The following is a 26,478-nucleotide window of genomic DNA, read 5'->3' as shown; positions in this document are numbered from 1 at the left end:
TGAATGCTAATATTTTCCAAGGAGCACATATGCTCCTAAGTTGAAAAATTCATGGGCCCACTAATGCACCCCTGTTAGTAGATGCACTCCTAAATTATGTTTCCAGTTAGCACACATGCATTTTCAGGAGCTATTGCTCCTGAATTGGGAGCCCTGGGCTGGTCTGGGAATGTTGTTCGCCAGGTCAGACACTATTGCTCATGTTAAAGAGGTGAATGCTTTTGTGCTTATCTCACATTGTACGTCAGTCTGGGCTGAAGCGTCTGCTGCTAAGCGGGTGCAATGTAATTATATTAATTAAACGTTCTGTGCCTTGAACACAGAAATGATTTCTACTAGAGTATTTGAGATCAGGCGCCTCGACAATCCAACAGGCGTACTGTAGCACAGGTTGCACTGCTTTTTTACCAATACTGTACAAAGGCTTTTAGGGTAATTAACTATCACATGGCTGGTGAACACCCCTGATAAAAACCTGAGCCCTGTGTCTCAAGAAGGGGAGGGGACAGTGTATGTTACACCAAGATAGGGGAATTGAAGAGAAAGATAGTGTAAGGCTACTGGGTTAAGTGATAATTTCATAATGTTAAACAATGTTGAGGCCCAGTGTTGCAGGTCTATTTCTACAATTAACGTGCAACACTGGGCCTTGCTTTATTCGAAAAGAGAGGTGGTGTGCACACATCTGAAACACTACACAGGTGCCTAGGGTATGTATTGGACTTATAACCCTAACCAGACACTTCATTAAATGCCCCTCTGCAAGTTTAACAGTGTAAACAACTTCTCACGCTGATACTGTAACTGCTACTATACCCATAGAAGATTGCTGCAGGTTGAAATGTTGTTTGCAGCAGTAAACTTGTGGGAGTGCTTCATACAGCATACAGGCATCTCTTTTTCCTATTGCTTGGGTCACCCAAGAGAAATTATGCTGTACAACAACAGAACAGCAAGGGGACAGGATGCTGCTTGGCTAATTGATGCTGTGAATCCTTGATGTTAAGATGGGGGATAAGAGGAGAGCTTTGCTATTTGACTTGATATAACAATATGGTCAGATAAGGAATGGTGGCACATCTTCATTGTTATCAATATGCATTGTGCCAAACTCATTGTGGTTAGTTTCCCTTTCTCACTCTGCCAAAAACTCATCACATCTGTTCGGATCTAATTATTCTGTGTTCTGTTACAGGAGGTAGAGACACGTACCCTACATGGCCAGACGTATGTGGACACTTGACATCCAACATCTCATCCAAAATTATGGGCATTAATATGGAGTTGATCCACCCTATCCAGACTGAGGTGTGGTCATATGGTGTGGCAGATTTCGACCAAATTGCAGGCTATGTAACCTTATTGCCAAAAGGGTTGGGTCGGGCTTGTGAATCATCATTAATTGGCAGCCTTTGGCCTGATGACTTGCTTGGGTGTCAATGGAGCCTCAGTCAGTTGATGAGGCCATATTATTGTGAAAACCGGCATTTGTGTTGAGCTTTGGGGAGGGTGTTGAAGGAGAACTCACTTGCATGGAGGGTGTGAAGATGAGTCTTATGCTGCTACCTTCTTCTGTGTTTAGAGTGAGATCATAACCTTGGCCCAGCAGTGTGACATCACTCATAGACAGGTTGAGACCTGGTTCCGTCAACGCAGAAACCAGGACAGGCCTCGCAACACCAAGAAGTTCTGCGAGGCCTGGTGAGTTGGAATCTGCTGTTTTTTCTGGCCTCAGTAAAGATGATTACATGCTGTCGAAAGTGATGGTCTTTTGACATGAAAAATTGCCCTCAATTGTAGTCAGTTTCAGTCAAATCATTTGAAGTAGCTGAAATGCATTCCCCAAAACCATACTCTTTTGGTTTTACAGCTGGAGGTTTGTCTTCTACCTCGTTGCTTTCTTGGCTGGTCTTGCATCTCTGATTGATGTAAGTATTTGAAGCTGACTTTCATTTAGCCATTTATAACTGTGGTTATGGTCTGCAGTTGAACCAGGTACCTTTCAAATCATTCACGCAGTAGTAATTACGAAAAATATCCCTGAATATCTTGGATATGCAATCTAGAACAGGATGTTACAGTTATTAATTACAGGTACTTGATGGTTCAGTTACTGTTAATGTGAGCTTTCCTTGTCTGCCTCCCTGTCTCTCCAAGTCTAAAGTCCTGTGTGACCTCTGACTTTTTTCTTCTGCTCTACAGAAACCCTGGTTCTGGGATTCTAAAGAGTGTTGGAATGGATACCCCTACCAAGTGAGTATACACTCCTGGCTCTTGGTGAACAACCAGACAAAATGGGCTGAACAGTTCACATCCTTATGGATGCATTATTTGGCCACTGTCTCACTGTTTCTCTGACCTTTGTAGTGTTATTTAAAAGGACTGGTGTTCACTCAAAATAGCAGCAAATATTTCAAAACATTCTCAGTCGGATTTCTGTTTGCTGTTGACATTACTTTTGTTGGCTTTGGTGATTTCCCCCTTTTCAGTCAAAAGGATAAGAATTTGTGTGATTGAATGGCTCTGCAAATTTCCCTCTATTGTATTCTGCTGAGCTCTGCGAGGTGTACATTTCACGTCTGAAACCTGGAGATGTCATTTTTCAGCTGAAGGGCAAATTTCCTCTGTGCCTGGCCATGAGACGAGTACTCCCACTGTAACTGTCGGGAGATGCTTTGTACTTAAAGCTACACCTAACAAGATTTTTACACCCTTGTTGATCAGAGTCATGCGCTCAGGCTGTGCGAAATACTGAGTTGTTGTATGTTAGAAAACATCTCCTCCTTCTGAAAGGTGTGCTCCCAAGTGTGTTTCTCCTGAGCACCGCAGTGCATGGGCTGCAGGTAGCGTACCCTCCCAGGAAGGGTGGATATCCAGTGAGACCTGGGCATTGGTGATAGTCTTGTGGTTTATCTGCTCCAGCACAGATAACCTTCCTGTAAACCCCTTCCTGTCTAGGAGGGCTTGCAGTTTACCACTGGTACACGTTTGTCTCTCCTGGTCTCCACAGGCTATTACTGAGGCTCAGTACTGGTACTACACTTTGGAGCTGGGCTTCTACTGGTCCCTGGTGCTCTGCATTTCTGTGGACGTCAAGCGAAAAGTAAGTCTCACCAACCTGTGCCAAGCTGCTTCCCACATTGAAATATATCCTGCCTCTCCATAGCTTTACCGTCACAACCCAGCTAAATATGTTTGCACCCACACCCAGGTCAAACGTCAAAGTTTGTATGTTTATGTTACATCTGTTGGTCTTCAGTTCCACACTGGAAACAGACAGGAATAATACATTTTGCATGACGTGGGTCTTCTGAGTCTTCAGTTGGGGCGCCTTATGCGACCTATGGCTAAATAATAAGTACCTGCTGATTGCACTCATTTCAGAGACTGCACATGCTAACACACCCTCGTATGGAGGACATTAGTGGAGGACATTTGCTTAATGGAATGGATCTACAATTTTTTTAAAAGATCATTTGTAAAAGGTCATCACATCACATGCATGTGTTTCCTTTTTCATTTGTTTGTTAAACATATGACTCCAGCGTATTAATATAGTGCATGTACAATGTAAAATACAGAGTGGTATGGTCATACATAAAGAGTTGACTAAGGTGTAGAGAAGTTTTGCAACACCCCATGGAACCCTCTGCCAACAGTTGGCAACAGTAACGCTAGGATTCTTTCCTGGAACATGGGCTGCATTGTTGCATCAATGGCTGGTGCTTTCATGATACACCATTGAGGACCCTAAACAGAACATGGTCTTAAGCTAGTTTGGCAGTAATAAAAATGGCATTCAGCTGTTTAGCTTGGTCAGTCTGGCAGAATTTAACTTATTTAATCAAGCCTTTGTATGTAAGAATGACCTTACAAGATCAAATGTTACTTTGATCACTTTTTAAATGTAATACCTTATTTGATCATTTTAGTGCAATCTAGCTTTCATAGTTTCAGTCCTATCAATTATTTAAAGTCGCCCTGTTGACTTTGAAAACAGTTTCAAAGTATCAGTTTGGATGTGGTCATTAATTTGAACTATCGTTAGTTTGTGCAGTAAGTGGCCAAAGGGGATGTTTGGTAATGAGATACCCCCCATTATCTTTCACACCCGTGTCCCCGAGGAGGCTGCACCTCCTCCCACAATGCCGCAGTGCTGCGCCTGCCTCAGCTCGGCACACGGAAAAACAAAAGACCTCCCGATAGCGTGATCCTGCACGCTACATCTCGCTCTGAAGCCCTGCGCCTGCTCTCCCGCACATCGTCCCACTCACACTCTTTCAGTGTGACCTCTACAAAGCGGCCCGTTCACTGGCTGAAATGGCTCGTTTCGCTCGTGAAAATTGTGACTTTCAAGAGTGATTTCATGTGGCCCTTCGGCATATGATTGTGTTTGTTTACTTGCCTGTTAACGTGGGATATTAGTTTTGTGTGAGTATTTTGTTTCAGGCGTTATATTTTTTATTTGCAATTCATTGGGGTGGAGATTCATTGGGGAAGTAAACTCTCCTTATTTCTAATAAATGGGTCACTATGGAGATTCAATATGCCATTGTAATGTGCATTAAAACGAATCAGGCCAATGCATTTTGAATACACATGCAGGTTTTCTTAATTTCCTCATTATTCACAACCATGTTTTCTAGATATATGGTTTATTCACACAGAGTGATATCTTGGGATTTTGTTTGTCTGCAGGATTTTAAAGAGCAGATCATTCACCACATTGCCACCATTTTCCTGATTGGATTATCTTACAGCTGCAACTATGTGCGTGTCGGCACCATTGTGATGCTTGTTCACGACTCCTCAGATTTCCTGATGGAGGTATGTTTCCGCCTACAGATTATCCAACATGCTCTTCACCACGTTTTCACTTATGGATTCAGACAAATCGCTTGGACATAGCCAATAATTGTTCTGTGACTTTGAGCCACTAAGCAAAATGCTAACAGAAGAAATCAGGTTAGTGATCCAATAGTAATGTAAAGCCAATAGGTTTCCCAGTAGCATGGTGGAGAAAGCAACCCTGTGTACATGTTTGGTGCATTAATTAAATTGTCTGTTTTATTTGAAGGAATACCTATGATGGTCATGGTGATCCCAGGCTTTCAGTTAGTGTAGCATTATTGCCAGCACTAGACAATTAGTTTATTACTTTCTGCCTGAAGTCCCCTTGTTTGCAATTCAAACCTGTTGCTCAGCAAGGGTATTAAAAATTCTTTAGCTGTTCCTTTTCTCAAGGAAGTGTATTCCGGGAACTATTACTTGTAATGGTGTAGTATTTCGCCGATGTTATCTCAAAGTAATCATTGTCTGTCATGGCCATGGGTACATGAAATATGCATGGTTCGTCTTTTGACTTACTGATGCTGTGACCTCTGTTCACACTTCAGTAAATGAAGCCTGCTTATCAGAGGCGAGAAATGTTGGCTGGTAGTTGGGCTGCATTGATGGATTATGCTGGTGCGTAGAATGCAATTTAACACAAATGAACTCCCTCTCCAGACAGCAATAGCACACATTAGTCACATAGCAGCCTTATATCAGGTTTAATAAAATTGTACTTTTGGTATGTTACCAGGAAATGGTAACTGAATTATGGAAAATACATCTATACATTGTAGTAAATATATCTAAGTGATAGCAGTCGGTCTGACCTGAAGAACTGGATATCTTTATCTTCCACACTTATCTAAATGGGATGGGTGCTATCTTGCTAGGGATCATCATCGTGCTCATTTGGAATGCTTAAGAATACGGGCCCAGTGTTGTTTATCTTGAAGACCTGTCTCTGAGACATCTGAATGGACAGTCACTGTACATGTGCACTTCTCCCAGTCTGCCAAGATGTTCAACTATGCCGGCTGGAGGAAGAACTGTGACACCTTGTTGTCGCCTTTGCAGTAGTCTTCCTGGTCACGCGTCTGCTGATATTTCCATTCAGGTAGACGTTTGCTTCAAAATGGTGCCAGTGGAAGAGTGAGCGAGGAAGATGGTCACACAGATAGGTGTTTACACCAGATAGTCTGATGTGAATTTAATCACCAGGGCCATCAGCACTACTGTATATTATTGTATGTAAATAGCCTGAGGAAACCTGCATGGTGAATTTACATGTTTACAGGCTTAGGATGACCCAATGTTCAGTGTTTTAAGGTGTGGTTTTTTGTGCTTCTTTTTCTCTTTGCATTTCTGATCTTTTAGAGTCATCCACTCAACCCTGTTCTTGTTCCTGGATGTGTTCGACCCCTTCTTCGGCTACTACGTCTTCAACGCCCTCCTGCTGGTACTCCAGGCACTCCATATCTTCTGGGCCTGGCTGATCGTCCGCATGATCTACAAATTTGCCTTCAGGGCAAGGTGAGCTGAGTGAATCCATGAGCCACAGGAACTGTGAGAACCATGCACAGAACAGGCAGATCGCAGGATATAGCCTGTTCCTTCTGTTTCTCTGTAAAGAATCTTGGTGACAGTTCCCTGTGAAAAACAAGCGCGAATCCGCAACAGCTGCGACTGCACACGCGCATGCATCCATGTGTGCATGCATCCATGCACACACCCTCACACAAACACGTGGACCTCTTCTTTGGCTCATAACCAACCTTTCCACAAAATCTTGTGCAAATCTGTGAATCCATTCAGGAGTTATGCGCCTTTTTGTGATAGGCCACACCCATCACCACGCCCCTCTTGGTCAATTGGCTTGAAAGTTACTCAGCTCTACCTTCAGTCATGACCAACGTCCATGCCAAATTTCAGCCTCCTGGGGCAAAAACTGTGGCCGCTGCAGGGTGGGACACTTTTGTGGACCAACCGACCGACCGACAGACAGACAGACAGAGCTATAGAGCTGCCGGTCGCAGCTAAAAACGCTATCCAAAATAAATAGAATCGAATAGAGTCTTTACAGACCCATCAGGAATGGTCCTGAATAGTTCCCAACACCATAACCAAGCATCAGAGTGAAAGAGGTTTCTCGTCCTGCAGGTGGAGCGCGACGAACGCAGTGACGAGGAGAGTGAGTTTGAGGAGGAAGACGAGCAGCAGGAGAAAGAGGATGAAGATGATGACAAAGAAGAGTCCAGCTGGGAGCAAAGAAAAGATGCCCTAAACTCCAAATTCACCACGCTGTCTGACAACTGTGTCCTCAAAAACTTAACCAAACAGAGGAGCATAGAAGTAGCAGGCTTCCCTAAAGCCAGATAGTATCGTACCCTCCCCCTATGAGGTCAGACTCTGAGAACATATGCTTTCTTATTCCTGTCTTTAATATTACATACCATGGTGATATACGAGCCATACATGTGCTCATACAGAACTTCTATGACATGCCCCATTTACTGTTTCAAATTGCTTACTTTGAAGTACAGGTAAAAATTGTGGCTTTAAGAGTTATTTTATTTGGCCCTTCTGCATATGATCATGCTTTTGTCAGTGCCTCTTAACATGGGATGTTTGTTTGGTGTGAATATTTTGTCCCAGGCTTAATCTGTTTTGTCTGCAGTTTGTTTTAAAGGGATATTCATAGAAATGCATGTACTGTGTGTAAAAGTACTGAATGACTGTTGAGCAGTGAATAGATCAGGCAGTTGAATCTGTTATTTCTGCCCTAGTGTGACAGTTCCCTGCATTGCATTTGCTGTAATCTTCAGAATCAACTAATCTGCCTTGCACCAGATGCAGAGAAGCGTTGCGAAGCTATTTGTAAGGCCTCACCTTTAAGAACTTCATTATCAAGATTACCTTTATTTTTGAATGGCCTGAGCATGGCCTGTTTATTTATTCTGTCTGGAACACGCAACTGTGCAATCTCAACAGTTAGAACTGTGACCTCATATCTTCTTTATGGAACCCCCCCCCCCCCCCCCAAGTCCAACATTTGAGTCAATCTCAAAACAATTGGAAAATTCTTCAGTTGTCATTGTTTTTGGAACAGTGCCACAATTATTTATTATAAATGTATGTATTTTAGCCCAAATTGGTCGTTTGTTTGCGTAATACTATCATTTTGTGCACTGAGCCATTTTAAAGCTTTTGGTGATGTTCCTGTTGCATTTGTCACCGATTTGCTTCATGCTGTCTGGGCAATGACAATGTAATAGTACCCCCTAGTGAGGGGTAAGAGGACCTGCAACTTCAGCAGGTAAAACTGGTGCTTGGTGATTTGAGGCTCCACTTTCCATAAAGATGCAAATGTAAATAGTACAGACCCACACTTAATTTATTTAATTGTTTACACTTAGTTGTTCTTTTTATTGACAATGCATACTTCTTAATTGAATCCATTACAGTGAGGTTCAATCTTCCAGTTAATGCAGGTTTAAAATGGACAGAGCACAGACATGCTGTTGATAACTAAAGATATGGGATAAGGGCTTGAATAGCATGTTGCTGCATTTTGATGAGATGAAAAATATGTTTAATAGCACAGACATGGAAAGCTCTTGACTTTCCGTTCATTTAGTGGTTTGCAGAAGTATACAGGGAATTGTGAGAATAGATAGTTGCCAGGATACTCTTTCCTCATACTGTTATTTTTGGGACAGTACTATGAGGCTATATGATTTATACAAATTCGCTGTAAATATAGCTGTCTGTTTTATGTTGACTGCCATTTTGCACCATTTAAGTCTAAAAATGATACTGCTTTTTATTTCTTTGCTTAAATGGTATAAATAATTATGTTCTGAATCAAATTTGTATTGTACTTTGGCTATGATATATCAGTCTAAGTCAAAAATGCTAAGAAAAATGCTTTAATTGTTTAAATGTAATTCTTTTTTATACTGTAGACACATTTTTTCTTTCCAGAAATTCACATTGCAAAAAACAGAACTGAATGTCATTCAGATTTGTTAAGTGTACACGACTGAAACTTGAGTGACTTGTTTCTAGGGTTGTGTTTTTATCTTCTAGCTGCTAATTTTATGCAGTTAGTGTATAGTGATGCATAATATCTACCATTTGTTCCATGGTCCATTTTTCTATTAAAACGACTTTATTGCATTTGGCTGTGCTTTAGCTAGATCTGTTACATTTGATCTCTGTGACCAATAGGTGTTCTAAAAGATTTTAAATAGAAAACAACATTCCTCAAGGCAATTATTGTATATTAGTCAATGTTGTTCCAGAATTTTAAAAGTATGTCACATAAGTCTTTTCTCTTTGTGATCCATTTAATATTAATAATAAATCCATTTTGATTAAATTGACACATTGTGTTTTGTGTTGGTACAACCAATATTGGTACATCCAGAGAAATTTTGTGCATAAAACAGATCACATGCATTAATAACATACATCAACCATTTCTGTATATCTACTGTAAAAGTATTTGCATATACACAAACATCAATAACAAAGTTACCTGCTTTTGTTAGAGCTGATCATATAGATTATGATTAACTAAATGATATAATTTAAACAGAATTAAAAGCATGCAGTGTACAGCTTACCACTTCCACCTGAGGCACACCAGAATACCCAGAGAGGAGGAGGAGGGTTTGATAATGACTGTCAATCACAGAGAAAATCCACACATGAAGAGGGTGTTTTTGTGCACCTTGGCCTGGCAAGACTTCTGGCCCAAGTTGAGTCCTATCATGGCTTGATATCAGGAAGTAACCCTGATGGTGACACAGCCACGGACTGGTAGAGGACACGGGATGCTGTTGTCCATTTCTATACAGGTGTCAGTATAAGGGTCCAGGAGCACCATGTTGGGGAGGGTCTTGTTACCTTTACGCTCCCCCACCAGGTATACTTGGCCATTGGCAGTGCTGCAGCCTGTGAAGAATTTCTTCTCCAGACACACTTCCTCTATAACTGTCCACTCATCCGTTGTCACGTCTAGTCGCAGGGCCTGACCTCCAAACAGGTATAGCGCGCCGTTCAGTTTGGTGGCAAGGAGGTCATACCTAAGGTTAAGATAACCATTAAGACCAGATTTAGTGTCTAAGAAAAGTGGTTTTTCAGGAGGAACAAAAAGGTTTCACAGTTAGGCTAACTGTGCTGCATGCCTGCTATTGTAACTGTCAGGAAGAGCTCTAAGAAAAACTGGTCTGCTCATTCACCTAGCTTAGTTCACACTATGAACAGAATCCTGTGATTGATTTAGTAAACTATGCAGTTAAAGGAAAAAGACTTCAGAAAGTACAATGTGTCATTTTTTCTTTGGGACTTCAATTTTTCTAATTCAATGGTAACCAGCCCTGTGCCTAGAGATCTACTGTCCTGTAGGTTTTCACTCCAACCCTAGCAAATCACACCTCATTTAACAGCTAGATATCTTAAGATATCTTAAGCTGCTAGAGTCAGGTGTGCCAAATTAGGGTTGAAATGAAAACCAACAGTGTGGTAGATCTCCAGGAACATGGTTGGTTACCACTAGGTCTAATTAAATTAACACATTGTATACTACATGAGCTCCTGATGCAAGCTGGATAGTGAGAACTAGAGTGACACAGTGCTTTATACTCAATTAATCAAACTCATAGTTGTAGTAAATACTACATAGTAAATTAGGAAAGAACATAACAGGCCATTCAGTCCATGTAGGCTCATCATTTAGCTATACACCTCAGTGTCCAGCACTGTCAACTAACCTAGACTTTAATACCACAAAGATCACTTCTTCATCACGTGACCTGGCAAGCTTCTCCACACATTGACAGTTCTCTGTGTAAAATTTTTTTTTAGTGAAATCCATCCAGAATTTGCAGTTGCTACCTTGTTCTGTTGGCTGTACATGCATGTATTTATGTACAGATATTTTCTAAAGGTGAGCCAACATTACAGCCAGTGACCAAGACAGCTGAGGATATAAATTTCGTACCGTGGGAGTGGGGAGTAGGAGACTACATCCCATTGGTCCGTCTGCACCTGGTACCTTTGGATGCCACTGTAGACCTCTCCATTTTCATCCAAGCCACAGGCTATGTAGATGCAGGAGCCCATGGCGACCACAGCCGCTCTCTCCACTGCCCGCACCATGGGGCTGACGTTCACCCAGCTCTCTGCTCCCAGCATCAACCTCTCCACGTCTGCTATGGGCCCCTCATCCATGCTGCCACCCAGGACAAACAGCTCGTACCCGAGCCCCACGGAGCAGTGGTTGTGCCGGGACTTCTGCATGGAGGGTCCGTCCACCCAGTTACCTCGCGCGGACTGGAACACTCGCACCCAGTCCACGCTGTACCACACCACCTCATCGAGGAAGTGACCCCCCGTCACAACCACAATTTCCCCTGAGGAAAATAAAGCTGTTTGAACACAGCTGCCATTTCAGACAAAAGCAAAATCACCCACTTGTATTAATTTAATAAATCCCACTTGAGCATTTATTATATTGATGCACATAGCTGTAAGTGTTCACATGTAAGAATAGACCAGGGCTTCCCAGCCCTGTTCCTGGAGATCTACAGTCCTGTACATTTTCACTCCAAACCTAACAAAGCACACCTCATTCAACAGTTGAGGTCTTGTTGAGCTGATAATTGGTAGAATCAGGTGTGCCAAATTAGGATTGAAATGAAACCCTACATGATGGTAGATCTCCAGGAACAGGGTTAGGCAGCCACAGTGGAATGGAATGGTAATTTCTGAATTAGTTTTAGTTTTCGCATGACGCTTTGAGAATCTGCAGCTCCCACTGAAAAAGGGACCATTACCTACTGCTGCCACAGCATAGTGTGTGAGATGTTTCCTTTTGAGGGGTGCACAGGACTTCCACAGCCCACAATGGGGATGGAACTGGTACAGCATCTGCTCGTCATGGTCATGGGGCCCACCAAGCATGTAGAGAGACTCCTGGGCCCTGAGTCGAGGCACGGATCGTGGTTCAGCCCAGCTGGCCGGAGGGTTGGAGTCCAGTTTGCAGATGAGCTTGGCACGGGGGTCAGAGCCCTTGACACTGGTCAGCAGTTCGCTGATGTAAGACAGACTGAGGAACTCAGGCCTCACCAGCCCAGCCAGCTCCCGGAAGTCATCCTCGCGGCTGGGGTCGAAAGCCGCCCAGCGCAGGGCAACCTCGAATGCAAAGTCCTCCCGCGGCAGGAACAGGTCATTGCTTGAGAGGAGGTCGGCCACATTCTCCTTGGACAGGTACATGAAGTCCTCCTCGCACGCCAGAGCAGGCAGGTGGGTGAGAGCCACCTCCAGCGCCACCGCATACAGTTCCAGGCAGCCCAGCTGCCAGGCGTAGGCCATCATGCCCAGACAGTTGCTCAGGTGCAGCTCCCTCTCCAGGAACTTGCAGCACAGCAACCTTGCCTTCTCCAGCTGAAGGTAGTCCGCCGTTTCCAGAATAGCCAGCACGTTCTCCCTGTCCAAGGCCAAAATGGAGCTGCGTGCGTATTCCATCAGGGTGCGGAATTGCTCCAAGCGAACCCCTTTGATCTCAATGTGGCTCTTTGTGCTCTCTAGGCCTCCCCCGTAAAACAGGGCCCGGAAGTAAGGGCTCAAGCCTGCTAGCCTCTGTCGGTTCACCAGGAAACTCTCCGTGTCAACCTGAAGGACCACGTCTGGCACCATCTCCCTCTCTAGCTCCTCAGAGGTCACGCAGGGGTATTCGTGGGCAGAGTCCAAGTCCCCAGCATGCAACTTGGAGGACGTTGTGGTGTTCAGATCACAGACCTCCTGCTCTGACTTTTTGCAGGCCATAGCTACTGTCTCCACCCCCTTCTCCCTACCTCTGACTAAAACAAGCCTCTGCTTGGAGGTATTTATATCCCCTGGCGCCTCTTTCACGGTCACTAACAGGGAAGCCAACTTGGATTTTATAAACATCTAAATATACCTCCTACGGCAAAGCGCCCAAGCCTGCCTTACCACTCACAAAACCAGCTGTACACACAAACAGGCTTGTGTCCATAGGCCTTTGATACCACGGGATTTTCACCATTTAGTATCTTAGTTTCAGGGAGTAATTGGGCCCCATTTACAAAAGCATTAGAAATGGCTTTGTAACCCTGTCCAGACTGATACAGTTCAACAACTTTTTCTTTCATCTCTGTGGGAATTTCCTATTATCATGGTATAGTGTGGTGACCACTTCACACTGAGGGCAAGGTTGAACATGAGTGAGGTTTAGATTCAACCGGGCTGCCTGCAATCAAGACTGGCTGTGTTCCATTAGCTGAATCAAATTATATTACTTTTTCACATGGGTGTTTGAGAACTTAAACTCATTAAATAAATGAAATTGTTTTTAAAAAGTGTTTTGTGTTCATTCAGTTTCCCGTTGTCTGATATTACTAAATATCAGAAACAATTCAGGGTGAAAAATATGCAATAATAGAATCAATTACAATCAATAATAGAATGAAATCAGAAACAGGGCAAAATCTTTTTAGGTAACATGCTCCATTAAATTACCAATTTTACATTTGATCATCAATTCCTCAACACCTTCTACCTCACTTCACATTTTTTGTAATTCCAAGACTTGATTTTTTTGTATCAAAATGCTGAAGTAATAGTAAATCCATGCAAAATGACTGCAAGTAATGGAATTATGCCAGAAACACTCAAAATGATATATGAAAGTTGAATTTACTTTTCTGACAAAACAAATGAAAACATTTATTTCATGACCAAATAATGTCTGACCTTTCTACTAAAACCAGTAAACCATGTAATGATTTTAGTTACAAATCAAACACTCTGAGGAATACATTATATTCTGGCCATGTACAAGCTACTCAAAATCAATCATTCCACCCCACCCCCAAATTTTCTTTACAGCCACACGCCAAAATTAAGTGTTTTAATACTCATAACATTTTCCCCCACTGGACCTATGAGCAAATACGATAAATACAATAAAAATGTATTTATAAAAAATAAAGAAAAAATTTAAATGAGAGCAACTTGATTTGGGGAGGGGTTACAAAGTAAAATAAATAAAAAAAACTACATTTCTAGGACAAGTACAAACAAGTGTCATTTTGCTCTATTTTTGAGTCAGTGCTGAACAGGTAAATTAACTGAATTACATGCAACCCTTTCTTGAATAACTGTTTGCAGCAAATCATAAGTTCCCTCCCTTTGAGTTTCTGATGATCTTTCTTTATGCATGTATCAATACGTCTACATTTTAACACCTGGTCATCTTTCTTACACTTCCTGGATCAAACACGTAACCTACTTGTACATTAATAATTTAAAGGAAACTAGAAAGCTTTTAATGACTCCCGACAAAAGGAGGATGATAACGAAAGGTAAGAGCAGTTCTTGATAATTTTTTGAGGATCGAGGGATAGCGGGGACTCCACTAACCCTCCTGTTGCTGGACAAAGGGATTCGGAATGGCCTCCATGCCGTCCTGCGGACAGATAAGCACCACGGACGTCCCTCGACACACCACCAGGCCCAGTTGTCGCGTGTCCTCCGTCAGTTTATACTGATCATCTGGGTCTACAGAGAGGGTTTCAAGTGTAAAGGATTTCTGAGCCACATCCACACAGTTTGTTTTTCAGGGTTGCTATGAAGAAATAGCGGGTTTGTATTTTTGGTTCGGATCTCATGTTTAAAAAGTTACTATATTATATTGTTCCAGTGTAACAAAATGAATAATTTCACGCTTTCATGAACAGGTTAACTTTTCACGGTAGATAAAGGCAATCGTTTGTTGGTGGTTCCTACCTCGCATATACTCTATCGTGCCATCCAACACCAAGTTCAATAGAGGATCAAAGCCTTTAAGGACTCCGCTTGCTGCAGAATGAAATAAACGAATTTGTGAAAGTAAGTTAATGTTGACTACCCAGTTCTGCTTGTTGACCATCTAGTAAGCACATCGCTGCTTTGGTTACCTTCTCGTCCTCCCTGAAATTTCACTCGGATGGTCTTATCGATGTATTTTGAGAGGTCGAATATACTCTCCTTCTTCTTTTTTTCTTTGTCCTGAAAATTTAGAGAAGCCTGATTACAACGTTTTAACAGGGTAGCATAGCTATAACACGATAATTCATTAGGCAAAATTAGCAAATATCCCATGCAAGATACCCACAGTTAAAATCAGGATTATAAACAGAATATTTACGTTAATTTCTAGCCACCAGGGCACGGCTGTTTTTAAACTAACAACAGAAGCATGCATCAAATAGAAACTTGCAAGCAGGCTTGCTATTTCACTCACCGCCATCTTTCAAATGTGATCCAACTATGCAGTAAGCCGGATAAGCCCCTCCTCCTTTCGAGGCATTTGACCTTTGAACCTCTGCACAGATTATTTTAGAGAGTTGCACCCAAAATAATTTAAACACAATCAGAGCTATACCGTTTAAAAACACTACTTCTTTTGAAACGTCGAACAAAATTATATTTTTTGATTATTCAGTCCAAGAGATGACGTTATTGACAGGCAGCCTTTCAAACAAATGGAACTGCTTCTGCAAGGTAGACTTCGGCCAAAAAGACTGGTGAAGGCGGGAGAAAAATGAATCATTTTCGTCTTGATCGGCGTTAACGTTAACCACACATGATGCATTTCTCTGAGCGCTGGATCAAACTCGACCAATGAAAAAAAGCACTGCAGAATGTAGGCGGGGAATCTTAAACAGCTGGTGGATTGTGTGTGTGGAGCTGGAAACAATAATACAAAGCAGACACCATGAGGAACGCGATTGTTCTTATTTGGGGGAGTTTATTGATAAAACAGGTGAGTTATTATCAGTGCGCAACAATTTTCTCGAAGATATATATGAGATTCCTAATCTTTGGATGTCTTTGTGAACGTGTAATGGTCTTGTAAGGATTATGCTACCGAATGGGGGCGCTAAGATGACTCGCAGCAAAGGGCCTCTAGACCGGTTCAATAGACCTCGATGAGAAACGTCTTGTCGGTTTTTATAGCCCGATTATTGCTTCGTACATCACAGCTAACTGCCGCAGCTTCAATGTTTTCATTGAGCATGTCGCGGTATGTAGTGTCGACATCCAAACTGTCTGGCCAGCTGGCTATCTAATAATTGTTTTAAGTTGCAAGTCGCTTGCTGTAGCTGTTACATTTTCAGTAAAATTCTGCATTGAATGGTGTATAGCTTGCTTATCGTGAAATATCGACATCTGAGAATAAAGTGTGATACATTCCAGAACAAAAATAACTAGTTAGGTGGTAATTTCTGTAACTCGCTTGGGAGACCTCTCCTAATATAGTGTCATTATATGTGATGGATTAAATATGTATTCTTGTTCTGACAGGTACTGGGGGAATTTGGCATGGCACATTTCAGCAACAAGGGTAAGGGCAAGGGCAAAGATTACTGCATTTACTTCAATTCCCAGTGGGCACGACTACCTCAGGACCTTAACAAAGCGGTGAGCCAATCCTGTTGCTGCCTGCCATAACAAACCATAACAATATAAAAGGTTCCTACTTTATTATCAGTGTCACATGACTATTCACAATGCATTGTTACTTTTCGAATAGTGCTTGTTCAAAAGCTTATGACCATCAAGTTTCCTGGAAGAAATACGCTGCCATATATGAAACACATTGATCCTGTCGGAGAAAAGTTATTGGAGGGCATAGAAAGCTTAGCTCAAACCAAGCTTAGATTGGGTTGGCTTTTTTCTCTAAAGAACTGCTACAACAACAAAAAAAATTCTGGCCTTGAGATTGCTTTGACTGCAGAACTGTAAATCTTTGGCAAATGCAGATCCTATGAATTAAGAGGGTCATTAAATCCAGAGTGCTGACGGTAAGATGAGCGCCAGATTGGTGTGTTATCAAAGGAAGGAGATCGAAGTCGGCACAGTTCTGCTCCAGTTGCTCCTTCTGCATTCCTGAATCTAACCCTGCCCTGTGCCGTGCCATGCCGAACGCATAAAGAATGGCCTGATGCCCCTGCTGATTGGCATACTGCTGTTAAACAGCAGATCAATATCGGGGGAGGCAGGCTCCATTTCAGACCTCTTGTGGTTGTCTGATACGGAGCAGAGCCGCGATGAGAAATCGACAGTCTGTGATCTACCGCAGGAGCACAGGCCCACTGGGGTTTTTGGTGGATGGCGACAAAGCAGCCGGTGCTCTCGAAAGCGAGGCTGGCATCTGTGGCGCGTGCCCGCGCCCGCGCCAGGCTCGTTTCTGCCACCTGCTGTGCCCTCGGCTCGCTTCCCTCACCCGGAGGAGCGTACACTGCGCTGCCTGCAGGGACAGGAAATAAAACGCCGTCAACACGACCTGTTAGACTCACCTCCGCTCATGCTAACAGCTTTTTACCTGTTCTCGCTGTCAGTGAAGTGTCACTCAATGCAGGAAGTTTCCACTTTCACTAAAAATAAGAGATCAGTCTGTCTGTGAGTAGGGGGGGGCAGGGAGATCTGGAGGATCTCTTTACCTCTCTGTTCTTATTCATTCTATAGATGAATCCGTCAATGAAGCGCCCGTTTGCTTGCGTAATGACTCCTCCCTCTCGTCCCCTCCCTGCGCGCGTCCTCAGTCTCGGCTCCAGGTGCACGACCTGACGGGCTCCGTGCTGTGCTCGTCCTCCGAGGTGCCCGAGGGGGGCTTCACCAACCGCATCCCCATGGTGCTGAGGGGCAACTGCACCTTCTACGAGAAGGTCCGGCTGGCGCAGATCAACGGCGCCAGGGGCCTGCTGATCGTCAGCAAAGACAGGCTGGTGAGGTCACGAGAGGTTTCATGCTGCCAAGAGTGGGCGGCTGCCATTTTGCGTTCGGCATTATTTTGCTGGTTTGAACTATCTGTTATGTGTTGCTGTGGAGAACCCAACCTCTTTATTTGTTCAGACCAGTAAGTGATTGACAGCCCATTATAGCTGCTTCACCCATTATGGGGGGTCTTGAAACCCCACTCTCTAATTACTACCCTGAATATCTGCATGTCTAGTTTGTCCTGTCTTTCAGTCGTATTAGGCCGGTTTCAGAGACACATTAAGCTTAGTACTGGACTAAATTAAGTTTTGTATGTAGAATCTCCTTTCAAAATGGAATGTAGTCCAGGGCTAGGCTTAATCTTTGTCTGCGAAAAATGGCCTTACTATTTTAATCAGTTTGTGTTCCTTTTGTAATCACTGCTCTCTCTTTACTGTAGACCCCGCCTGCAGGAAACAAGACTCAGTATGAAGAGATTGACATTCCTGTGGCCCTCCTCAGCTACACAGACATGCTGGACATCAGCAAGGTAAGATACACTCGCAGAGCCGCCGGGTCAGTTTCATTCGGTTTCGCAACTGATTTTTAAAGCCCAGTTCAGACCAAAAATTCACAACACGACAAAATCATTTCAGGATGTCTCCAAACAGAGCATTCATCCATCTCAGAACATCTGATGCCAGTGCTTGTTGTTGCAGACAGTTCAACTTGTCTGATCGCAGGTGACAAGTTTTTGTATGGTGTAGAGTCGCCTGTTGAGGATCTCAATGTTTTTTTCCCACTGTTTCTGCAGACCTTTGGGATGGGGGGAGATGTAGCCATGTATGCCCCAAAGGAGCCGGTCTTGGACTACAACATGGTGATCATCTTCATAATGGCTGTGGGTACAGTGGCCATTGGTGGCTATTGGGCTGGCAGCCGGGACATCAAAAAGTGAGTGTGAGGCTAGATGTATGCCTTTGGCTATCCTATGAAAAGGATGTTTCTCACAAAAGAATAGTTCTGGCTAGTGATTCACCAGGCTGCTTATAATATAGAGTTAGGTTGAGTTAACTGAGTATTCAGTGGCATAAATGCTTTTAATTATGTGTTGTATTTACAGTGTCAAAAGTGGTAAAAAAAAAAAAAAGGAAAGTGGTGGTAAAAACATATGCCAGAGAGATCCTAGTTGTAACAGAAACTACCCTGTGGTCTTCCTCACGACTGTATTTTATGCTATTCAAATTTCATAACAGTGTGGATGTTATCACAGATTATCTATTAATATTTGGACCTGCAATACTTTATTAATACACAACTGAGTACCTACCTGCATGGTACTGCAAGTGAAGTCTGCACTGTTAATTGTAAGATCTTGCTTATTGCCGACAGTTTGCTTGTAAGGTAACTACATCATTACCAGCTGCAGATGTCAAAGCAGGGTTGCAGAGTGGCTCAGGGTTGCAGAGTGATTGTGATGTCATAGTCGTACTGAGCGCGTGCGGCTTGGCTGCACTCCGGGACTGACGCACTGTGTGACCCCGCAGGAGGTACATGAAGCACAAGAGAGACGACAGCACCGAGAAGCAGGACGAGGAGACGGTGGACGTCACGCCCATCATGATCTGCGTGTTCGTGGTCATGTGCTGCTCCATGCTGGTGCTGCTCTACTTTTTCTATGATCGCCTAGGTAACGGCCAACTTCTAAACCCACTTCAGAAAAGCTGAAAGAAAAGGTGACCAGAGCCGGCCTCTCAGAAGCATGGTCAGTTTTCATCTGTGGACAAAAGGGAGGTCGTAAAAATAAGGGCCTTTTTAAAAGATTTTTTTAATTTCTGTTGCTCTCTAAGCGGCTGAAATTTCACATTTCACATTTTAAAACACTTAAGATGGGAATCCTCCAGCAATTTAGGTCTGGAATCCAGTAGCGTTTCAATATTTACTTTAAACTCTCCTTTAAAATCAAAACCCATTTACTCCTCTACCATCGGTTAAGGTGAGTTCATATTCAAATAAGGAGTTCAGCCAGCAGATCAGAGCTAGAGTGAAAGTAAGCAGTGAACCGTGCGACCCTCTGGGACTGGAATGGCTCAGTGGAGCAGACGTGCAGGGCTTCTGGGTGAGTAGCCAGGCTGTGGCACACGCGCACACCGCATGGTTGCCTGTCCGTGCCTGGATCAAATCTGGACCCGGTCCGTGCGGAGTAGACCATGACTGGGAATCCCAACGGACGTTGGTTAATTCTCCCTAGTTTACCTGAGCTTGGAGGGTTTCGGTAGGCAGGATAGCCCTCGCCCCATGCCTCAGTAGCAGGTACCTCGGTCAGATGGGCACCTCTCAGCTGCCTGTGTGGGGCGGGGCAGCGCTCTGGCGCAGGCTGCTGCAGCTCAGCTGGTGTGTAACACAGTGAAAGAGGAGCAGCTGGCTGCAGGTCTCTTTGGGGACGCGCATGGACGCTGCAGCCATGCATTCCAAACTGGGATGAAAATGGTGGTGGGAAATAGTGAAAAATAATATGATGGTGGGAAATAATGATATGGTGGTTAAAATAATAATAATGGTTGTGGAAAATAATGAAAATATTAAACGAATTATTTAAAAAATAATAAAGATGGAGCCACTGTTACGGTCACTGGAGCCTATCCCAGCGTGCACTGGGCGAGAGGCAGGAACACACCCTGGACAGGTCGCCAATCTATCGCAGGGCGCACACACCATTCACTCACACTGTCATACCTATGGGCAATTTAGTGTCTCCAATTAGCCTACCTGCATGTCTTTGGACTGTGGAAGGAAATCGGAGCATCCAGTGGAAACCCACATGAACATGCAAATTCCACAGAGAAAGGCCCAGGCGGGGATTCAAACCCTTGCGTGAGGCAGTGCTGCCCACTGCACCACCGTGCCGCCCCAGATACTTTATTTTCCTCATTTCAGTTTAGATGATATATTATTGAAAGAGATGTCTGGAGAGGTGTGCGATGTGCTGATGTGGTGTTTGCCTCTCCCCCCCCCCCCAGTGTACATGATCATTGGGATATTCTGCCTGGCGGCCTCCATTGGGCTCTATAGCTGCCTGTGTCCTTTCGTGCGGTCCATCCCCTTCGGGAAGTGCAGGTGAGGCTCACTGACTGCACCCCGATGCCTTCCTCACCCCTGTGGTTTTTTATGTGGCTGACCGCATTGGCGTTCTGCTCGTGCTGTTCTTGTGTGTGTCTCCTGGGAACAGGATACCTGAGAACAACCTGCCGTACTGTCACAAGCGGCCCCAGGTGCGCATGCTGATGCTGTCCGTCTTCTGCGTGGGGGTCAGCGTCACCTGGGGAGTGTTCCGGAACGAGGACCAGTGAGTACGGCCTCGTCTGCCAGCAAATATATCGTAATTACATTTATTGCCTGCAGGTTTAAAAAAAAAGAATCAAGCATGGAAATTGATTTTTAGAAGATCTGTTTTTCCGTTGTAAAGTGTTTGATTTTAGTCATTCTATAATGCAGGTCTCCATTCGGCAAGCGGTGATTTTTTTGGTGTTTTTGGTGTTACCTAAAATGTAATTTGTCTGGTAAATGTGCGAGTTGTGCAGTTGATCAGTGTCCCGTACCCTTTGCAGGTGGGCGTGGGTCCTCCAGGACGGTTTGGGAATCGCTTTCTGTCTCTACATGCTCAAAACTATCAGACTCCCGACTTTCAAGGTACATAGAGCTGGGTAGCCATCTTGTTCGAGGCTATGTTGTCAGTCTGCTACACTCGAATCAGTCAGTCAAAAGACCACGAGTCCCACATTAATCACCACGGGCTGTGGTCTGCAGTATTCTTATTTCAGCATCAATGTTTTGAGAGGTATAATGATTTTGTCTGAGGTATAGTAAGGTCTGCACTGACATTTTCCTTTTCCTGACAGGCCTGCACCCTGCTCTTGGTTGTGCTGTTCGTCTATGACGTTTTCTTCGTGTTCGTAACGCCGCACCTCACAAGCGTAAGTCAGTTGGTCCTTATTGAAAATGAGGCACATTCTACCTCTGAGGACATATATTAGTAGACTGACGCTGTATTTAATACCCTGCACAGCATGGAGAGAGTATTATGGTCCAGGTAGCAGCTGGTCCTCCAGATTCCACTACTCAAGAAAAAGTGAGTTCGTTCATTTCAGTATTCACACATCCTCTCAAATAGACATTATACAGCTGTGTTTTTTTAACAAAATACTAATGGTATGAATACACGTGATACTTCTGTATCTATTTTTAATATTCATTTCAATACATATTTCTGAATTCAGAGTATTTTCAGAATTACTTAACATTTGGATCTCCAGACCTATGTAATGCTGTGTCGTGTATAACTGGAGAGCTGGTTTTTGAATTTTGAGAGAGAAGTTCACGTCATTCCTTCTGATCAATCAGCTTCCAATGGTGCTGAAAGTGCCCAGACTGAACTCCTCCCCCATGGCGCTGTGTGATCGCCCCTTCTCTCTCCTGGGGTTTGGGGATATCTTAGTGCCAGGTAGGCCCACCCAATCTGACGTCCTCATCATTTACAATCACTCACTGTCCCACAAGAGCTGAGCAGTTGCAGGTCTCATAGTTTTTAATGTGTGCGGTGAAGTACCACGCAGGTACCTGGGAATCAAGCAGGATGGCAGTTAAGTCTTGGGGATCGAGTCTTGTCACCTGGAGATCGGAGTTCTGGGAATGGCACTGCGGTTACGGCTTTGAGAAAGGTGGCCAACCTGAGGTCTTTCACTGAGTACCACATAACTGCAGGCTGTGCAGGTCGCCCTGGATGAGGGCGCTTGCTAAGTGAATAAAATGAATTAAAATCGTGAGTGTGATCAAAGCTAACGTCTGTCTTGCTGTGTGTCCCCACAAGGCCTACTGGTGGCCTACTGTCACAGGTTCGACATTGTAATGCACTCCTCGCGGATCTATTTTGTGGCCTGCACTATAGGTGGGTGTGTTTTTTGGACATCATTTCTCACGTTTGACCATTCTGACAGCAGTGTGTATTGGGATGAGCCAGCTGATTTAACGATCGGCAAGCGATATCTCAGATGATAATTTAGCCCTGGCGATAGCGAGAGTCAAACAATCAATCAATCACATGTTGAGATAGGGCTCTGAATTAAAGAATTGTCAGATTGTTTAATGCATTCCGTTTGCCTCTTTAAAAATGTACCTTGTTGATAAAAATGAACCTGATGCGAACCGTGCGATGTGTAATTAGCCTGAGTGCAGCACAGGCCGCTGACCGCGCGCGTGCTCTTCTCTCTCTCCCCGCAGCGTACGGAATCGGCCTGCTCATCACTTTTGTAGCGCTGGCGCTAATGCAGATAGGCCAGCCCGCCCTGCTCTACCTGGTGCCTTGCACTCTCCTCACTAGCCTGGCGATGGCACTGTGGCGCAAGGAATTGCCCATGTTCTGGACAGGAAGTGGCTTTGTGGTGAATACCAGTTTGATATGAGTGCCTTCGGGGAAACAAAATGCTAAAATTATTAAAGCGTAACTGAAATTAAAGTTGAGTAAAACCAAACATACCCGAGTCCTGTTTTTTGCTTTAGCTCTCATGCACTGTCTTCTACCTTCTCACTTTATGTTGAGAGTTACTGTCCTTAATTGTGAGGTGGCACTGTTAACAGTTCACCCTTACATTGTAAGTAATACTCTCTCTATATACCTTATCAGTGGTCTTTGCCTTGGGGCACACACTCTTGATTATCCTGTTTTATGTTAGTTTGTATGTCTCTGTACTTCCTTTGGCTGCTTGCTGGGGGCTCAGGGGTGGGTCTGATTTTTATGTACGTATGAAGTCATGGTTGTTTTTCTTTAACATTACAGAAGGATGTGCCCCAGCCCCCGGTCATGACATCCATCAAGAGCAGCTCACTGAAGCACTCCACTGGGCAGCGAATGATCGACTGTGCTCAAAGCCCAGAGCAGCCTGATGAACAGCCAGGGATCAGCTGCACTCAAGCCCCAGAGCAGCCTTTTGAACAACCAGAGATAAGCTGCACTCAAGTCCCAGAGCAGCCTTTTGAAAGGCCAGAGATCAGCTGCACTCAAGCCCCAGAGCCGCCTTTTGAAAAGCCAGAGATCAGCTGCAGTCAAGCCCCAGAGCAGCCTTTTGAAAAGCCAGAGATCAGCTGCACTCAAGCCCCAGAGCAGCCTTTTGAAAGGCCAGAGATAAGCTGCACTCAAGCCCCAGAGCAGCCTTTTGAAAAGCCAGAGATCAGCTGCACTCAAGCCCCAGAGCAGCCTTTTGAAAAGCCAGAGATCAGCTGCACTCAAAGCCCAGAGCAGCCCACCAATCCTGAGCCACAGGGAGCAGAGGCTACCAATCAGAGCGAGGTCCCTCCTCAGCCACAGGTGGAGGCCACGCCCAAAGAAAAAGCCAGCCAACCTGAATAAGGACAGCACTTCAGAATGCTAATTTCTCATTCATTCCATTTAAAATTTTTTAAATTTTATTTATTGTTTGTGTACACACTGGAGATCAGTTGTACAACAGAGAGGGCATCAGTGGACTCCAGGTCATGAAGATGGCGTACTTGACTTGACCACACCTTCGCACAGACCAAGCACAGCGTCCACCATGCTTGCACGGCTTTTGGGCTTTTTGTCTTTGCATGTTTCCTGTCACTGCCGGAGGAGGAAGAGTGCGGCGGCGCTGTCTGTCCTCACGCTTTCCTCACTCACCCTCCTCATCCTCCCCCTCATCTGCTTCCTCTCACGGGTCCCATGTGTACTTGTGGCTTAGCAATAATCCCAGTGAAGCCGTGCACAGCACACGAAAAGGCTTCTCACTCACAAATACCCTTTAACCTGCCAACGTGGGACGGTTCCACTCGCACTTGCCCTTCTACCAAAACTGCGCGACGTCATTTTAGAAACGTCCACTGCATTTGCTTTAAGCACAAACGATCACTTCAGGGTTCATTCGTGTCAGAAAAGCACGTATATGTAGGTAAGCTGTCAGACCTTTTAAAAAAAACATGTGGTGCTGTTTTGCATTAGGAATCTGTGCGAACCAAAGGTACCAGAGTATTAAGTGTTTAGGAATTTTCCTGCCTGGCTTACATTTGAAATCTGATCTCTATTAAGCTTGCATGTTAAAGGTTATAATAATAAATAGGTACTGTATGTTTACGGAGGTGTGACAGTTAAAACCCCGTTTCCATGGCAACACAGAGAAGGATGCCAGCGGATTTGATGATGAGCTTTTATCTGGCCGTATTCATGTGCGCAGTGAGACTGAATGTGTGTTAGCATTTTCAGTTCCAGTATCTCAGCACTTTATGTATGATGTGCTTAGGTGTTCTGTTCGTGTGAAATTTAAAATGGTATTTTTTAACTCGGGAGACAGTGATTACCTGCTGGCCATGGGATTGCAAATTGCTGTTAATGAGCCAAGTAGTTTTCTTGGAAGGTCAGCAGAGATCAGTCTCTGAAATCTTGCCATTGTAAAAATATAGCTTGTTCATTTGTCTTGACACCATAGTTTGTTACAGTTCTACTTGAACATTGTACTTTGTCTGTTACACGTAATGGAAAAATACTTGTTTGCACTTAGAATGTCTTTGAACACCCTTTAAATCGCTGTGATTTTTCCATTGACCATGCTGATATGAAAACCATTTTACACATTTTGGCTCAGAGGACAGAGAGGAACAGACACATCAAAATGGATACTTTTCCATACGTTTAATGGCCTTTAACCTTTAAGTATGGTATTTATTATACAGGATGAGCAGAGATGGATTTCTCCTATTCATGGTAATGCTTCGAAAAGAAAATTAATAGTTCAGACACTAGATGGCAGTATTTCTCCATTGCATCGTTACGTGACAGTAACCAGCAATAGTGATTGTTTCAAGCAACCAGTGAAGCTGAATTGCAGTGGCATGTCTTTCTTTTTTTGGTAGAATTAATATGGGAAAAGAGGCGTCTTACATGTTTCCCATAGTTCCAAGATTGGCCGAAAGTTGGTGTTTCTGGCTGAGTGGCCACATTTAGCAGCTAGCATAAGGGGAGCCTTCATTGATAATTGTATTTAGAAATTCACTGATAACATTGACTGGCGAAAGCCTGTTTTTTTTATTCCTCAACAGAGGATTAAATACAATAAAGGAACAACTGCATTAAATGTTGGGAGTTTTCTGATTCTTTCCTGCGTCTTTGTCTTTGTGCTAAGCATGCGTGATTGGTTACTAAGTTACTATCATTTTTTATGAACAAGCCAAGGGTTAAACAATGTTCCTGAATCACAAGGCAGCAGCTCACAAGATAGAATTGTTAAATTACTCATTTATATAATATTATTTAATTATTGTTTTACTGTCCATGGCATGCATATGTGGTCTCTTAGGGTAGAATGGTGGGCATTTGCCCATACTGATTGGTTTGCTCTTTAAAGCTGCTTGCCAGGAAACTTTGCTTTATGAAGTAAATAAATGACCACACAGTTTCATGTTGTGGATGTTATCAGTGTAAATGTGTGCTTTTGGTTGTATGTTTCTTGTGTTTGCAGTGTAAATGTCTAGGCTGGGCATTTCTGCCCACTTTTCCTTGTAAATCTGTCATTTTTTATTACCTCTGTTTTCAGTGTAAATGTGGAGCGGGGGTTTTTTTCGGACGCGTTTACGGGAGGCCGGAGCTCCCCAGGAGGAGATGAACGTCCCTTTTCATTCAGCAGGAAGAGAGTGTTGATTGCAATCTGTGGGCTCTCATTGGTGGCTGCTGTGAGGGGTGTATGAAGATTAGTCCTTCATGCCTCCCAGCACACTCACAAAGGGAGGCTTGTGGCTTTAACTGCATCTGCTTAGAAGTTCTTGGTGGGGAGGAATTATGAAAAATGCCTTTGTTGGGGCGCCTTGGGTGACCCC

General features: G+C 43.8%; 2 protein-coding genes across 7 annotated transcripts; one reads left to right on the top strand and one right to left on the bottom strand.

The window, feature by feature from the left end:
- Nucleotides 1-7,849: 7,849 nt before the first annotated feature.
- Nucleotides 7,850-15,342, bottom strand: lsm7 (LSM7 homolog, U6 small nuclear RNA and mRNA degradation associated). 5 transcript variants are annotated; one of them, XM_035413449.1, is made up of 6 exons: nt 15,143-15,342; nt 14,817-14,907; nt 14,647-14,718; nt 14,281-14,418; nt 10,838-11,249; nt 7,850-9,920 (listed from the first exon to the last, which is right to left on the bottom strand). In XM_035413449.1, the coding sequence occupies exons 1-6, from the start codon at nt 15,146-15,148 to the stop codon at nt 9,617-9,619; spliced, it is 1,023 nt and encodes a 340-aa protein (XP_035269340.1). In that variant the 5' UTR covers nt 15,149-15,342; the 3' UTR covers nt 7,850-9,616. The 5 variants fall into 5 exon arrangements, with proteins under 5 accessions (XP_035269340.1, XP_035269339.1, XP_035269338.1 ...); XM_035413448.1 differs by lacking the exon at nt 15,143-15,342 and adding an exon at nt 15,047-15,138; XM_035413447.1 differs by lacking the exon at nt 15,143-15,342 and adding an exon at nt 15,014-15,136.
- A 150-nt stretch (nt 15,343-15,492) lies between these two features.
- Nucleotides 15,493-25,695, top strand: LOC118225275 (signal peptide peptidase-like 2B). 2 transcript variants are annotated; one of them, XR_004764794.1, is made up of 15 exons: nt 15,493-15,664; nt 16,207-16,323; nt 17,448-17,630; nt 18,062-18,151; nt 18,416-18,555; nt 19,149-19,291; nt 20,622-20,718; nt 20,831-20,947; nt 21,210-21,291; nt 21,501-21,575; nt 21,668-21,730; nt 22,003-22,102; nt 22,469-22,546; nt 22,879-23,114; nt 23,435-23,567. XR_004764794.1 is itself a non-coding variant. In XM_035413445.1 (15 exons), the coding sequence occupies exons 1-15, from the start codon at nt 15,617-15,619 to the stop codon at nt 24,002-24,004; spliced, it is 2,064 nt and encodes a 687-aa protein (XP_035269336.1). In that variant the 5' UTR covers nt 15,493-15,616; the 3' UTR covers nt 24,005-25,695. The 2 variants fall into 2 exon arrangements, 1 of the variants encoding a protein (XP_035269336.1); XM_035413445.1 differs by having other exon boundaries at nt 22,879-23,039; nt 23,435-25,695.
- Nucleotides 25,696-26,478: the final 783 nt, after the last annotated feature.

This window comes from Anguilla anguilla, chromosome 4 (assembly GCF_013347855.1).
Source record: "Anguilla anguilla isolate fAngAng1 chromosome 4, fAngAng1.pri, whole genome shotgun sequence".
Classification (NCBI taxonomy): domain Eukaryota; kingdom Metazoa; phylum Chordata; class Actinopteri; order Anguilliformes; family Anguillidae; genus Anguilla; species Anguilla anguilla.
Note: the sequence above shows the minus strand (reverse complement) of the source record. Positions and strands in the feature narration are given on the sequence as shown.